The 14,953-nt window shown below is 44.2% G+C and overlaps 1 protein-coding gene across 1 annotated transcript in view; it reads right to left on the minus strand.

The window, feature by feature from the left end:
- Positions 1-14,953, minus strand: part of MAU2 (MAU2 sister chromatid cohesion factor) — a 61,900-nt gene extending 46,947 nt beyond the window's left edge. Inside the window, exons 1-7 of the mRNA XM_082268276.1 lie at positions 14,655-14,953; positions 8,356-8,373; positions 7,674-7,739; positions 5,073-5,168; positions 4,889-4,983; positions 2,956-2,983; positions 1,993-2,148 (exon numbers count right to left, since the gene is read on the minus strand). Coding sequence (XP_082124402.1) covers positions 1,993-2,148; positions 2,956-2,983; positions 4,889-4,983; positions 5,073-5,168; positions 7,674-7,739; positions 8,356-8,373; positions 14,655-14,906 — 711 coding nt within the window. The 5' untranslated portion in view covers positions 14,907-14,953. The remainder of the gene's footprint in view (positions 1-1,992; positions 2,149-2,955; positions 2,984-4,888; positions 4,984-5,072; positions 5,169-7,673; positions 7,740-8,355; positions 8,374-14,654) is intronic.

Here is a 14,953-nt window from a genome sequence, read left to right on the forward strand (position 1 = left end):
TGCATGTACACGATACGAAAATCGGAAGTAAAATTTCGTCCGACGAACGATCTGCCGATTTTCGGATTGTTAGTAAGGTGCTTTCGACAGCCGATTACGAATTTTCGGATGACAAAATCTGGATGTGCAGGCTATAAAATTTTTATCGTACGTCAACACAACGTCCGATTTTCGTTTAATTAGAAACGAAAGAACACAAAAAACAATTCAACACATGACATCACTTCTGAAGTTGAATTCTGTCGTACGAGAATTTTCGTATGAAAAGTAACCTCTTCACTTTCCATATGAGACTAGCATGCAACAAAAATTTGACGCAAGATCGTTAGATAATCTGATCGTGTGTACAAGGCTTAAGAGAACAAACCAAGTCATGAAGTCCAGGGAATTGTATAAAGACCTCCGAGACAGGTTTGTACCGAGCTACAGATCTGGGGAAGAGTATAGAAAAATTTCTGCAGCATTGAAGGTCCCAATGAGCACAGTGACCACCATCATTCGTAAATGGAAGAAGTTTGGAACCACCAGGACTCATCCTAGAGTGGGCCACCTGGCCAAACTGAGCGTAGGGGGGAGAAGAGCCTTAGTCAGGGAGGTATGGCCACAAACCCGATAGCCACTCTGACATAGCTCCAGCGTTTCGCTCTGCAACGCTCCACCAATAAGGCCTGTATGGTAGAGTGGCCAGGTGGAAGCCATTACTCAGTAAAAGGCACATGACCGACCGTCTGGAGCTTGTCAAAAGGCACCTGAAGGACTCTCCGACCACGAGAAACAAAATTCTCTGGTCTGATGAAACAAGGATTGAACTCTTTGGCCTGAAGGGCAATCATTATGTCTGGAGGAAACCAGGCACCGCTCATCTGGCCAATACCATCCCTACAGTGAAGCATGGTGGTGGCAGCATCATGCTGTGGGGATGTTTTTCAGCAGCAGGAACTGGGAGACTAGTTAGGATCGAGGGAAATATGAATGCAGCAATGTAGAGACACATCCTTGATGAAAACCTGCTCTAGAATGCTCTGGACCTCAGAAGGTTCATCTTCCAACAGAACAATGAACCTAAGCACACAGACAAGATAACAAAGGAGTGGCTATGGGACAACTCAGTGAATGTTCTAAGAGTGGCTCAGCCAGAGCCCAGACTTGAACCCGATTGGACATCTCTGGAAAGATCTGAAAATGGCTGTGCATCAACGCTCCCCATCCAACCTGATGGAGCTTGAGAGGTCCTGCCAAGAAAAATGGGAGAAACTGTCCAAAAATAGGTGTGCCAAGTTTGTAGCATCGTACTCAAAAAGACCTGAGGCTGTAATTGGTGCCAAAGGTGCTTTAACAAAATATTGAGCAAAGGCTGTGAATACTTATGTACATGTGAAATTTTTTAGTTTTGTTTTTAATACATTTGCAAAGGTTTCAAACAAACTTCTTTCACGATCATAATGAATTGAATCCATTTTGGAATAAGGCTGTAACAATACAAAATGTGGAAAAAGTGGAGCGCTGTGAATACTTTCCGGATGCACTGTAATGTGGTTGTTCAGTCAAAAATGACTGCTTTCAGCTTTTACTGCTGGCTACACATGCATGAGCTGCTCTGCACTACCCAATCGGTCCAGCAGCTTTCTGGGACCTGCAAACGCCGCAGAGATCTGACCAGAAGTGGGAAAACAGGTTTCTGTCAAAACCAGGCACCTTCTCCCAAATGTGCCAAATGTGAAGGAGGAGGAAGAATAAGAAGAAGAAAAGCGCAACTTCCCCTTTTGGGTGAAGTTCTGCTTTAACTACATTTTATGAATAAACAGTCAAGGGGAGCATGTATGACTGCTACTTTGACTTCTGGCTAGCTACAGTGATTAGAGAATGGTCCTATTTCACATATTTTCTTTTTACCAGTACTGACAAACAAGCTCATATGTGAAAACAGATCATGTCTTTGCTACCGCATAGAGTGAAATAGAGAAAATATATTCTTCCATCAGGTATTCATACCTGCCCTGCATCCAAATAATGTGTCACTTGAAGAACTAAGAAAAAAACTCGTAGGGATTCCTTCTGGATAGGGTTACCCTGCCAATTCTCCACAATCTGCCCACACAAAGTCAGCAGCGGATGCACTTCCTGAAGCTTTCGTTCCATAAGCAAAAGCTGAAAAAGAAAACGATAGTTACTGCATTTAAGTACTCCAAACATTAATGTTATATTTTTTATTAGGCTGGAAAACATTCAGATTCATTAGAAAATCCAATCAACCAATCCACTCGTCACCAATATTAAAACCTCAGCTATAAATAACCTTTGAATATGTGTGCAAGCATGCTTTAAAAAAAAAAAAAAAAAATGCAATCCAATCCTTACCCAAAAATGGGAATAAGACAATGCTCTGGACAAAAGAGAATATGCATTTTCAGACGATTGTGTGTACAGCAGATTTCTCGCTCCAATATTACCATTTGTCTGTCAATACCAGCAGTCAAAAAGGACAATTGTCACTATCTCACTATAATTTTCCTATTCCGATTGAGCTGATGGCAGAAGTCAACACATGCCTCAAGGCCATTCTACTATACCTTCAAACTCACCTCCCTGAACATTCTAAGTTATATGCTAAGGAGAAAACATATCAATATAAGGAAATCTTTAGACTCCATGAGCTATGCCAAGAAAAAAAAAATAAATAAAGTTATACAGCAATGCCAATTTTGCATTTTTCCATCTTTCAGAACACAGAACACTGTGTACAAGATTAAGTAACCATGCAACAACTCATGTTTACACAGACTATAACCCTATAATGACTAACAGAAATATGGATTAGTGCTCTGTAGAACACATCAAATCCATAGGCACATTTATTCAGATTTCTTCAGCTGTTGCACTACGCGAGATCCTCTACTTTATAAAGCAGACTACTGTATATGATTTACATGCATTTCATGATCAAAAAACACTTACCATTCCTTTACTGAGCAAAAATAACGCCCTGTAGAGAGAAAAAAAGTTTGAATAATATACTTGAAACCAATCCATAGTCATAGGTATTAATGCAAAATTGTATAATAAAGGAGGCTTAGACAACCTTTAGGTTCTGAAAACTACTACATCGCTGATGACCTGTTGCTGTAGTAAGGCTAGAAAGGATAGGCAAAAATATAGTGGTAATGCACCACTTCACACCAATGTCCTTATAGCATGAAATATAAAACTTCAGTGAACCCATTACTTTACCCTAAATGGGCAGAGTATAGGTTCCCTTTACCCACCAGCACATACTAAGTGCCCCATAACACCATAGTGCAGTGTTTTGTTTTGACAGGCTTAGGTGTGTTGGGTTAGGAAACCCAATAAAAAATTAATGAGCTGCAATGGACCACCATAAAAGAAAAGTAAAATAGGTCCTGCTGCTTTTTTTGGTGACACGACAATAGCATGGTGTTGCTCTTTTAAAGTTGACCTTTCTCCCCCTCCTTTTACCAAAAAACACATCAGTATGCAGTGCTACATGCCTGATACATTTCAGATACTGCTTTCCATGAGCTATTGGGGGTAATCTTATTGAGACAGATTAATAAAATCTTGTTTAAGAACTATACTTTGTCAATAAAAAGGAGATGGGGGTAACGTCTCGCACATCTCCCCCATTACCACCACCGGAGGATTGTCAAAATTTGTCCCCAAAGAGGTGACTGGTAGGGGACAGATTATGCCTACATATCTTTAAAGCCTGCATGCCTATTATAGCACACATTTTACGCAAAAATAGTCATACTGATTCCTAATAGGCGACCATTTTCTGTCTACAAGTATGTTTAGACTCAATGTAAGAAACTTGTACCGATATTAACCACTTGCCGACCGCAGCACGACTATTTACTGCGGTGGTCAGCCCCTCACAGGCAAAGCGACGTAGGACTACGTCGCTAGCCTGTGAGGCTCTAGGGAGCGAGCGCACGCCGCCGGAGGTGCACTGCCGCTCGGTTACAAACCCCCCCCCCGCGTGTGCCCGGCGGACCCGATGTATCTAATCTAACGTATCTAATGTAATGTATCTAATCGATCTAATTTAAACAAAGCCACCTGTCATTCTTCCCTGTGTAAGAATTGAGGAGATCATACGGTCCTGCCATGTAGGACCGTGATCTCTGTTCTTACACCAGTAGCCACATCCAATCACAGTTAGAAGCACGCCGCTAGGGACACACTTAACCCCTCCCTCTCAAAAAAGTTAACCCCTTCACTGCCAGTGTCATTTTTACAGTAACAGTGCATATGTATAGCACTGATTACTGTAGTAATGTCACTGGTAACCCCAAAAGTGTCAAAAATGTCAGTCAAGGGTCCGATCTGTCCGCCGCAATGTCGCAGTCCTGCAAAAAAAAAAAAACACATCGCAGATCGCGCCATTACTCGTTAAAAAAAAAAAAAAAAAAAAAAAATGACAAAAATCTTTCCCTTAGTTAGTAAACGCAATAACTTTTGCGCAAACCAAACAAAATACGCTTTTTGCGATTTTTTTGACCAAACATATGTAGCATAAAACAAACTGGCCTAAAATATTAAAAAAATTTAGATTTTTACATTTTTTTGGGGAATTTCATATATAAAAAAAAAAATTGAAAATATTGTTATTTTTGCAAAATTGACGCTCTGTTTATAGCGCATGATCATAGCGCAACGCACAGGTGATCAAATACCACCAATAGAAAGCTCTGTTCGTGGGAAAAAAAGGACGTCAAATTTGGTACAGCGCCGCACGACTGCGCAATTGTCCGTTAAAGTCACGCAGTGCGGAATCGCAAAATAGGCCCTGGTCAGGAAGGGGGTAAAATCTTCCGGGGCTTACGTGGTTAAACATGACTAAAGATAAACTGACTTGGATTTCTTTTACCTGGTATACTCAGAGCCCACCACACGTGCATACTCAGCACCAACTCCTAGGAGGTCACATGCCGATACCAAATCTTTCTCCAGAGTATGAAGTTGCTTTAAAAAAATATATAAAAACGTAAACATTTGCTCACTCAATGCAGTAGCTATCACTTAAGAATAATATTACTAATAATGTCACTTACAGCAAGCTGAAAGAGAAGCCTGCAATGCCAGTAGGGTGTTTGCTGGGAGATTTGGATTGCCTTACGTAGGAGAGGCTTTGCTGCATCCACAGAATTCTGCAACAAAAAGTACTATAGTCACACATTTATCAGTTACTACCATTTCTTTCTGCTGCTTTGTTAATTTGCTATCTGCATGAGTTACTTCTGACAAGTTTTCCTGACACCAAGAGAAAAAAGGTAACAGGGGAGGGAAGGAACTCCAGCTGATTGACAGCCTCAGCTCTGTTCCTGTATGCAGTGTGGAAAAAGGGGGGGGGGGGTTCCCTTCCCTCCAATCAGCACTCAAAGCTCTCCTCACTGAGTTCTGCAGAATGTGACTTCAGCTCTCTGCCCCCTTTTTTCTGACATCTCAGAGAAGCTTAAGCTTATAAATTCAGCACTTTGAAGAGATGTAAAGAAGAGAAACCTGCAGATGGATACAACTTATGGAAGAGGATTTGTTTAATCTCTGTGTATCACCTGAGGCCAGTCACTTCATTGGGTATATGGAAGGATTTACAAACACTAAAGAAATGCTTGAACCCCTGGCTGTCTGTTACAGAGGTCTCCTTACTTCCTTTCTTGTAAAAAGGTTGTCCCCATAACAGGGAGAATTTCTCTAATGGAGTCTCAGACAGCAGTAATTTTAATCTAACAAACTCTTTACTGGATATAAGACATACAAAGGGTAGGAGCAATACATTGTAAATTAAACATTAAACATTTTACAAGATATATATTTTTCATTCTTGATCTCCTAAACCCCTTAGGCTGCATTCACATGTCAGCTTATAATCGCGGGCAGAACCGCCGCGGTTCCGCCCGCGATTCGGAGATTTATTGCAAATCGCGGGACGCCTACCGTTGCCCGTTGATTTGCAATAGCCCCCCAAACGCCGAGCGATGTTGCCGCGATTTACGCCCGCCGAATCGCGGCAACATCGCGCAAACAAAATTGCGGGACGCAATACGCTCCAAAGAAGCTCTTGTACTTTTTTGGAGCGTATTGCGTCCTGCGATTTTGTTTGCGCGATGTTGCCGCGATTCGGCGGGCGTAAATCGCGGCAACATCGCTCGGCGATTGGGGGGCTATTGCAAATCAACGGGCAACGCTAGGCGTCCCGCGATTTGCAATAAATCTCCGAATCGTGGGCGGAACCGCGGCGGTTCTGCCCGCGATTATAAGCTGACATGTGAATGCAGCCTTAAGCTGGATACACATTATACAACTTTTGTTGGTAGATTTCCTTTAGATTTACCTTAAACTATGTAGTGCAAGGGCCTGCCTGATTGCATACAAATTAAAGAGTGTTTAGGTTTGACCTCCTATTATATGGTTTTGGTAAATCTAAAGAAAAGTTGTACAAGAAAATTGTATAAAAGTTGTATAGTGTGTAGCCAGCTTTATTCTCTGGCTGTTATGCCGATTTCTGTGGCTTCAAAACCTTCTGAATCCCTGACCTGGAAAAAAGTATGCATATTAGGAAAGTCCATAACTGCATATTTGCTCTGCAGAAGATACTCTGGGTACTGAACCACAAGGGATTTTTTAACCACTTGCCGACCGCTCACATGGTTCGTTATCGTCCAGCGACGTAGTACTATGTCACTGGACTCCTCCCCCTGTAGGCGGCGCTCGCGCGCCGCCGGAGGCGTGCTCCCGCTGTTTTCAGTCACAGCGGGAGTCGGGCCAGGGGAGGAGCGGCGGCGATCGCCGCTGCTCTTCCCCGATCGTTGGGGAATCTAGTTTGGAGATCCGCCCGCCTGTGTAAACAGAGCAGGCGGATCTCCTAAGTGACAGGGAGTGACAGATTGCAGGGTTCAGCATAGCTGAACATGTGATCTGTCCCTGACTCACTCAGTCACCTCCCCCCACACATGTTAGTAAGCACCAGGCATACATTAACCCCTCCCTCTCCAATAAAATTAACCCCTCCCCTGCCAGTGTCATTTTTACAGTAACAGTGCATATATATAGCACTGATTACCCCCAAAAGTGTCAAAAAATGTCAGTCAAGGGTCCGATCTGTCCGCCGCAATGTCGCAGTCCCGGAAAAAAAAAAAAAAAAAAAACATCAAAAATTGACAAAAATCTTTCCCTTAGTTAGTAAACGCAATAACTTTTGCATAAACCAATCAAAATACGCTTATTGGGATTTTTTTTTACCAAACATAGGTAGCAGAAAACAAATTGGCCAAAAATTTAAAAAAGTTTTGATTTTTACATTTTTTTTTTGGGGGAATTTCATATAAAAAAAATGTGAAAAATATTGTTATTTTTTCAAAATTTACGCTCTTTTTGTTTATAGAATATAATGTATATAATAATCGCACAGGTGATCAAATACCACCAAAAGAAAGCTCTGTTTGTGATAAAAAAAAGGACTTAAATTTTGTTTGGGTACGGCATCGCACGACCGCGCAATTGTCAGTTAAATTCGCAGAGTGCCGAATCACAAAAAGTGGCCTGGACGTAAGACAGCAAAATCCTCCGGTGGTAAAGTGGTTAAAGGTTCAAACAAGCTAAATGAATGTCTAATCCAACCCTTCTCCAGACTAAAATTTATCCAAGTAACTTACCTCTTGGCAATACAATTCTGATAGAAGACTTGCTGCTTCAAATTTAACATCTTCAAACTGAGGAATCTGGTTCCAATGAGTTAAGCTTGACATTTTGGAAAATGGTTCTCACTCAAAACAGAACATTAATTTACAATAACAAATACACATTTATGGTGTGAAGGTTATGGAAGCAAAAACAGTAACAGCAATCATTCTGTATTAAAGCATTCAAATGACACATCAATGTGTACTGAAAATACCAAGTAATGATATGAGACTTTTCTAAATTGCTGATCCAATACCCTCAATATTTTGGACCACCCAACTAACAAACAGGCAGATCAGATTGCAGAAAAGATACAAAAAGTAATAATGTGCAGTTTTTGGTTTACTGTGGCATTTTAACACATTACCCAACACAAAAGTGTTGGTGGGGGCTAACACCTAACCTGTCATTAATCACCCTATGCAAATTAAAAAAGATTTTTGGGACTCTAGCTCTGCACATCTCAGCAGAACGCAAATCACAGCAGAAGCCTATAAAATGCAATATTTGAAACTCAGAATCCTAAAATAGGGTTGGGATCAATTCTGCTCAGCAGCAAGTCTTTTTAGCAGGTATTGAACAGGCAATTCAAATGTGGGTCACTTTAGTTACCAAAATGTACACTGCTTGTAAAAATCACAGGAAAAAGGATACTTGTTGAGAAATCACCCACTGAAAGACAAAAATAATCCACAATGTAATTAGGACAATATAAAAAACAATTGGTATGTCATAACATTTTTTCAACTGTACCTCCTTTCTAAAATTATGTATATGTATCTCATTTTAGAATTGTGTAGTGCAATTATAGGCCCTATATTTATGCAGCACATGAAGCAAATTTATGATGCGTTTCTACCAACACGTTGTTCTGCGTTAAAAAGGAGCTCTCAAAAAAAAAAAAAAAAAAGAATTTTTTTAAAAAAAAAAGGAGCTCTCGTATTTTTTTTCAGTGTTCTGTCCCCAAAGGGACCATATACATGTTGTATATTGTACCATGTGCTTTGAATGAGGTTGGACAGGGCGCTTCCTCCCCTTGTGGTCTGACAAAGTAGCCAGTAAGAAGATGACTGTCTGGGGTGTCATAGAGACCAATAATAGGATCTTTCATTTCAGGTTGCAGTGAATGAGGATTCCAAGCAGGGGCATTGTGAGTGACCTCCAAGCTGATGAAACCACTAAGCAGGCCATAGCAAGAGCTCCGTTTCAGGCCCACAGACTGATCTTAAGACATTGGATCTTCACTGACCCGCCTATGGTCCGGGAATGGGTATCTCAGATGGGTGACATCCTAAGACTTGAAAAATACATCTGGCAGCACAGAGGGTGCTTTGGTAAATTTGAGAAACACTGGCATTTGTGGCTGGATAAACCGGGCATGGCCCCAGTAGAATTAGTCTTAAACCATCTTTTGCCCTGCTAGGGCGATCTTAGTAATACACTCCATCCAGTACCTGGAAGTAGCTTCACTTGACCTGGAGATACATGGCATATTCATAGTTATTCAATAAGAAAGACCTTATTTGCTGAGCTGACTATGTCAAACCGTGTACATGCAAACGTTATGTACAGTAAGTGCCGGTTCACATTTGTGCGGCTTGCGAGATCGCATGCAATTCGGAGCGCACTGCTCCTTCATTACATGCGATCTCCTGTGTGGATGCGAATTCAGCCATACACTTTGTATGGCTGAATTCGTACTGTACCCGCACCAAACACGCACAGGACCCTTTTTTTCAGCCGCATCAGAATCGGATCGCACAGTGATTCACACTTGTGCGATCCGATTCTGTGCGAACTGTCAGATCGCACTGCGATATGCGATCAAACTGGGGGTGTTGTTAACATTTAATTGACACCCCCTGCCTATCGCATATGGCAGTGTGAACTGCCAGAGGTCCGGATGCGATGTGGGATCACGCTGCATATTCGCAGCGTTCCCGCATCGCACAAGTGTGAACCGGCACTCAAGCTGTATCATGTTATGAAAACACTCTGTTATACGTTTTTCTATTGTTTACGCTTTGTTGTGTATTGTGATATCAATAAAGATTCTTTTACTGACCCAAAAAAAAAAAAAAAAAAAACGATGATGACTGCCTAATATCTGGCGCTTGTCTTGGCTCCAAACATTTGCCTGAGACAAGCAGCAAGTAGAATACAGAGGAACAGAAGGCTGAAGGTTCCCAAGGAAAACCAGCCTGCAACATTTTCCAAGGTGGTAGTAGGCCAGGGGACAGGGTTGTTCATTCTAGCAAACTGACTGGGCAAAAAAAGAGGAACTGTTTGCAGCCAAGGGAATACAGAAAGTTTGAGGGGAATCAGATGGGAAAGCCATAAGGGTAAAGTGAGAACCATCAGAAGTGTTGACTTTTCTATTACGTTGCAAGCTGGAAGTGTGTTATTCTTGAAGTACACTGCAGCAATGTACCTTTTTTGGGGGTTCCCAGTAAAAGCTTAAAAACAGGGCCCCACCTTTTCCTTGCTACTTTTCTGCCCTGAAGCTTGCTTAGAGTTCATGTTTATCTAAACCAGGGTTGGAAAATCTCCATTACCAGTTTGCCAAAGTGACTGAAAACACTCTAGGCAATCAGGTCACTGAAAGCGATTGCTGGAGGGGAGACGGGTGCTGAAAAACCAGGGCCCTTAGGTATAACTGGTACTGCGTTAGAACGTAGAAGTTAATGTGCAAAAACTACACGAGGGCGCAACTCCTCGTGCATTACCACCATACAATTTATTGAATTCCAAACAAATAGATACTCGCAAACATAAAAAGATCAACAGACTTGTAACCTATATGCTTCACCCTTGAGCCCCACCACAAAAACATCAGATTGATAAGCGGACACGTTTCTGAAGCATACAAGTTACAAGCTTGTTGATCTTTTAGGTTTGTAAGTATCTGTTTGTTATTTGGAATGTAAGAAATTGTATGGTTGTAATGCACAAGAAGTTGAGCCTTCTTGTTCATTTTGTGCACTTAAGAGATTTCCCGATCTGTGGAGGGCTGCACCTGAAGAAGCATTGTGCACCCTAGTATCACCTGGAGCACCATGGTTGTGTTTATCCTTTGTAGCAGTTAGAGCCGGTTCACACTAGCGCGACTTGTCAGCCTGACAAGTCGCGCTCCCTCGCGGTCCATTGACCGCTACAGGACCCGTTCTAGTAGGAGCGACACAAGTCGCTCCGACTTAGAAAAAGGGTCCTGTACTATTTCGGGGCAACCTCGGAGCGACTTGCATAGACTTCCATTATGTGAAGTCCCTGCAAGTCACGGTGCATGGGAATGCACAAGTCGCCCCCAAAGTAGTAAGGAGTCGTGTCACCTCAGTGTGAACCGGCTCTTAATGTGACTCACAACCGGCATGCAATCAGTGCTGGCAGCCAATGGCTGTGAAAGCAGTCCTTGATCGGAAAGCTCCTGATTGAAAGTATGCATCTGAAGTTTTCCGGTACCCAACGGTCTCTGCTGGGAGCAAGCAAGGTGCGTGCTCTCAGCACAGAAAAATATCTATATAGGTTTGCATATATGCGTTAAAACCCACCTGCTAAGAGGCCGCATATATGCGCATGTTAAAGCAGAACTTTGCCCTGAATTTAAAAACCTGCAAGGGAAATATACATTTATTGCAGAAGAGATCTACTAGTCCTCTTCTACAATAAAAGCTCATCTTCCTCACCACAATACCATTGAGAATATACACTGAACATTCTTGGCACACCTTGGTGCAGGGATAACGTCATCCTGGCACGGCCAAAGACCCTTATGCCTAGTACACATGGGCCAAATGTCAGGAGACATTGGTCGGTTCAATAAAAAACGCCCAACCCATGTGTTTGTCAGCCAAGCTGGCTTCCGTTAAGACAAGCAAGCTGGAAAGACAACGGCTCAGTGTTGATGTGGAAATCCCTCCTTCCGCACTATTGTATTCCAACGGTGGGAGGTTTCCCAGCCTTTAGAATACAATCAGCGGTGTTGCCGGCTATAAAAAGCCAACAGGCTGGTTGTACTGAAAACAGAACTATACTGATCTTTGACCTAGCAATGTGGCATCCGGGAGCTCCCCACCGCCGCTGACATCTTCAGGTGGCTGGCTTCCGGATCCGACAGCTGTCACTGGCTGAGTGGGAGTGACATCACTCCTGTGCTGATGCAGGAGAGCAGTCAGCTTTGGCATTGCTAAACATCTACAGTGAGCTGGACAGGCAGGTAAGTAACTTAGCATGAATAAAAATTCCTGCCGGTCCAGCTCATTTTCTTTTTACAGCTGTTGTAAACCCTGGGAGAAAAAAAAAAACCTATAAGACAAAGGCATAATGAGCTTGTATGCAGGTCCGAGGCCACCAGCGGCGCCTGCACACCACTGGGACGGCTGACATCTTGCCGTGTTTCTTCCTGCTTCACGGGCTATGTCACTCCTGCACAGGAGCTGCCATTTACAGACATGGGTTCTGAAGGTCAGGCACAGTAAGCAGGACCTTCAGAGCATACACGCATTGCTGGAGGCATCTTCACCCATAGTCCTTCCAGGTCTGCGGACTCCAGCTGTGTGACTGACCAGAGCCACAATGACATCACTCCCGCACAACTGTCCAGTACTGGTAGCAGTTAAAGTGGTAGTAAACCACTGGGTGATTTTTTTTTTCCCCCTGACCTGCAAGGTAATGTCATAGGGTCCTTTCACGCGGGCTTTCCGCCTGGCAGACTCGGTTTTGCTTAGCGGGGATCGGTCCGCCGATACCCGCTGAGCAGGCGGATGACAGGTCCATCTCCACTTACTTTGCAGAGACAGACCTGTCAGATCCCCGCTCTCCTATATGGAAGATCGGATGAAAACTGACCGCCTGTCCATTTTCATCCGATCCAATCCACCAGATGGATGGAAAATAGGATTACCATCCGTCTGGATTTCACGGACCACATTGGATTGGATAGCAGCGGGTGTCAGTGGAGATGTCACTGCTGACATCCGCTGCTCCAAAGGGGTGCATTGATTATCCGATCAGGTCCACCTGAAAAACTGACAGGCGGACCTGATCAGAAAGCCTGTGTGAAAGGGGCCATAATATGCTAGTATGCATTGCATACTAGCACATTATGCAAAACTTAACTGAAAATTAAGCCTTCCAGCGATGCACTGTCACTGCTGGAGGCCACGTCGATCCTCGCCCTGTCTTCCCTCTGGGTCTGCAGACTCCGGCTGTGTGACTGGCCGGAGCCGCGATGATGTCACTCCCGTGCATGCTCAGGGCAGCTGGTGTTTACGGCACAGGGCTCTGGAGGAGCACCAGCCGGTGACGTCATCGGCTACATGTACAGTAAACATCTCCTATACAGTGCAAGTTTAGGAGATATTCACAGTACCTACAGGTAAGCCAGAAGTAAAAAATAAGACTTCCACTTTAAGCTAAAGTTCCACTTGAGGTCGATCGATAAATAAATCGACTTCAGTACAAACAGCCTGCCCATATATTAATTGAAATTTGCTGAAACAGCGGAATATTGATCTGTCTACGGCCAGCTTAGAGGAAGAAGAGATTAGCTTAGAAATAGGTTGCCACCTCATCCCTTTAAAACATAACACATTACACAAGTTCTGTGGCTGATTAAGGTGGTAATTAAACTCACTCTGTGCCTTACCTGCGTTAAAGAGGCGTTCCGTCCCCCATGAAAAAATTAAAAAAAGTCAGCAGCTACAAATACTGTAACTGCTGACTTTTAAATATTAGAACTTACCTGTCCAGGGTTCCCGTGATGTTGGTACCTGAAGCCGATTTTCGTATTGGCTGCCGCCACCGTTCAGGGTAAGGGAACCCCAGAAGTGAAGCCTTTTGGCTTCACAGCTGGTTCCCTACTAAGCATGCGCAAAGCGTGCTGCGCTTTGTAATTGGCCTGGCAGCAGAGGAAAAAGGAAGGGGCCGAACTTCCGAGGGACGGCGCCGCCGCAGGTACTCGTTCTTCCCCGCTGAAAGGTGCCAAATATGGTCCGGAAGGTGGGGAGGAAGCAGATGAGAGAAAGTTCCACTTTTTGGTGGAACTTCGCTTTAAAAGCAGAGTTCAACCAAAAGTGAAACTTCCGCTCATTTGCTTCCCCCCCCCCCCCCCCCGTGCCACATTTGGCACCTTTCAGGGAGGAAAGGGGACGGGTACCTGTTTTTGACAGGTACCCTTCCTCATTTCCAGGAGAAGGTGCCGCGGCGCTGCCCCTCGGAAGTTTGGCCCCCTCCTCCTTCCCCCGCTACCGAGCCAATACGAATGTGCAGCGCTTCGCACATGCGCAGTAGGGACCTGCCATGACGCGGCAAGGCTTCACTGCCTGTCTTCCCTTACCAGCAATGGCGGTGGCAGCACCCGACAGCCAAGGGAAACATTGGCTGCAATGCCAACATCGCTGGACTCCAGGACAGGTAAGTGTCCGAATATTAAAAGTCAGCAGCTACAGTATGTGTACAGTATGTGCAGCTGCTGACTTTTAATTTTTGCAGGGGGAGGCTGGAACACCGCTATAAATTAGCCTCAGAACCTGTGTAATTCATATGTGTTGAAGTTTAAAGCAATGAGGGGGCAACCCTACCTGGAGAAGGAGATCACAAGTGGTAAATCCCTGTAGTGACAACACAGCAGAACAACAGGGACAGAGCGTTGTCACTCAAACAGGAAGTGCCTGAACAAAGAACTTCAATGGCAGGATCCTCTGAAAGAAAGCTACAGCCTTCCAAAGAGTGAAAAGCTGCTGGAAATGAGGATTATGTTAAAGTCTACATGAGATGGTGATGATTGGGTTCCCATGTGATTCCCCCCAGCCCAGGCCTTCTCAGGAGAAGTGGATGAGAGGAGTGCAAGGATAACAATACCAGGCTTGGTGCCAGTCATCACCCCAGGGGGAAGCAGCCTGTCCCAGTAGAATAGAGCTTGCAGAGTCACGTGATAGGCACCCCCCTTAGCTCACCGCTTTCTCCAGGTGCTGCCTGGCCAGCTCGCTGTTCTTGGTGTGGTGATACAGGACGGAGCCGAGCTGCAGATGGGTCCGGGCCTCGATGCGCTGAGGCGGCTTGAACTGGAAGACGGCCTGCAGGCAGTGCACACACAGCCGGATCTTGGGCGGGCTAGACGTCCGGAAATGTTCAGCGAAACCCAGCAGGGCCAAGTACCACGACTCCGAGGCCTCAGCCTGCGTAGCTACCACTGCCGCAGCCGCCATCACTGACACCAACAACAAGGCCCCGTCCACTCCTCCCGCACAAAGCT

This window comes from Pelophylax lessonae (assembly GCF_965119305.1).
Source record: "Pelophylax lessonae genome assembly, chromosome: 1".
In the NCBI taxonomy this organism is placed as follows: domain Eukaryota; kingdom Metazoa; phylum Chordata; class Amphibia; order Anura; family Ranidae; genus Pelophylax; species Pelophylax lessonae.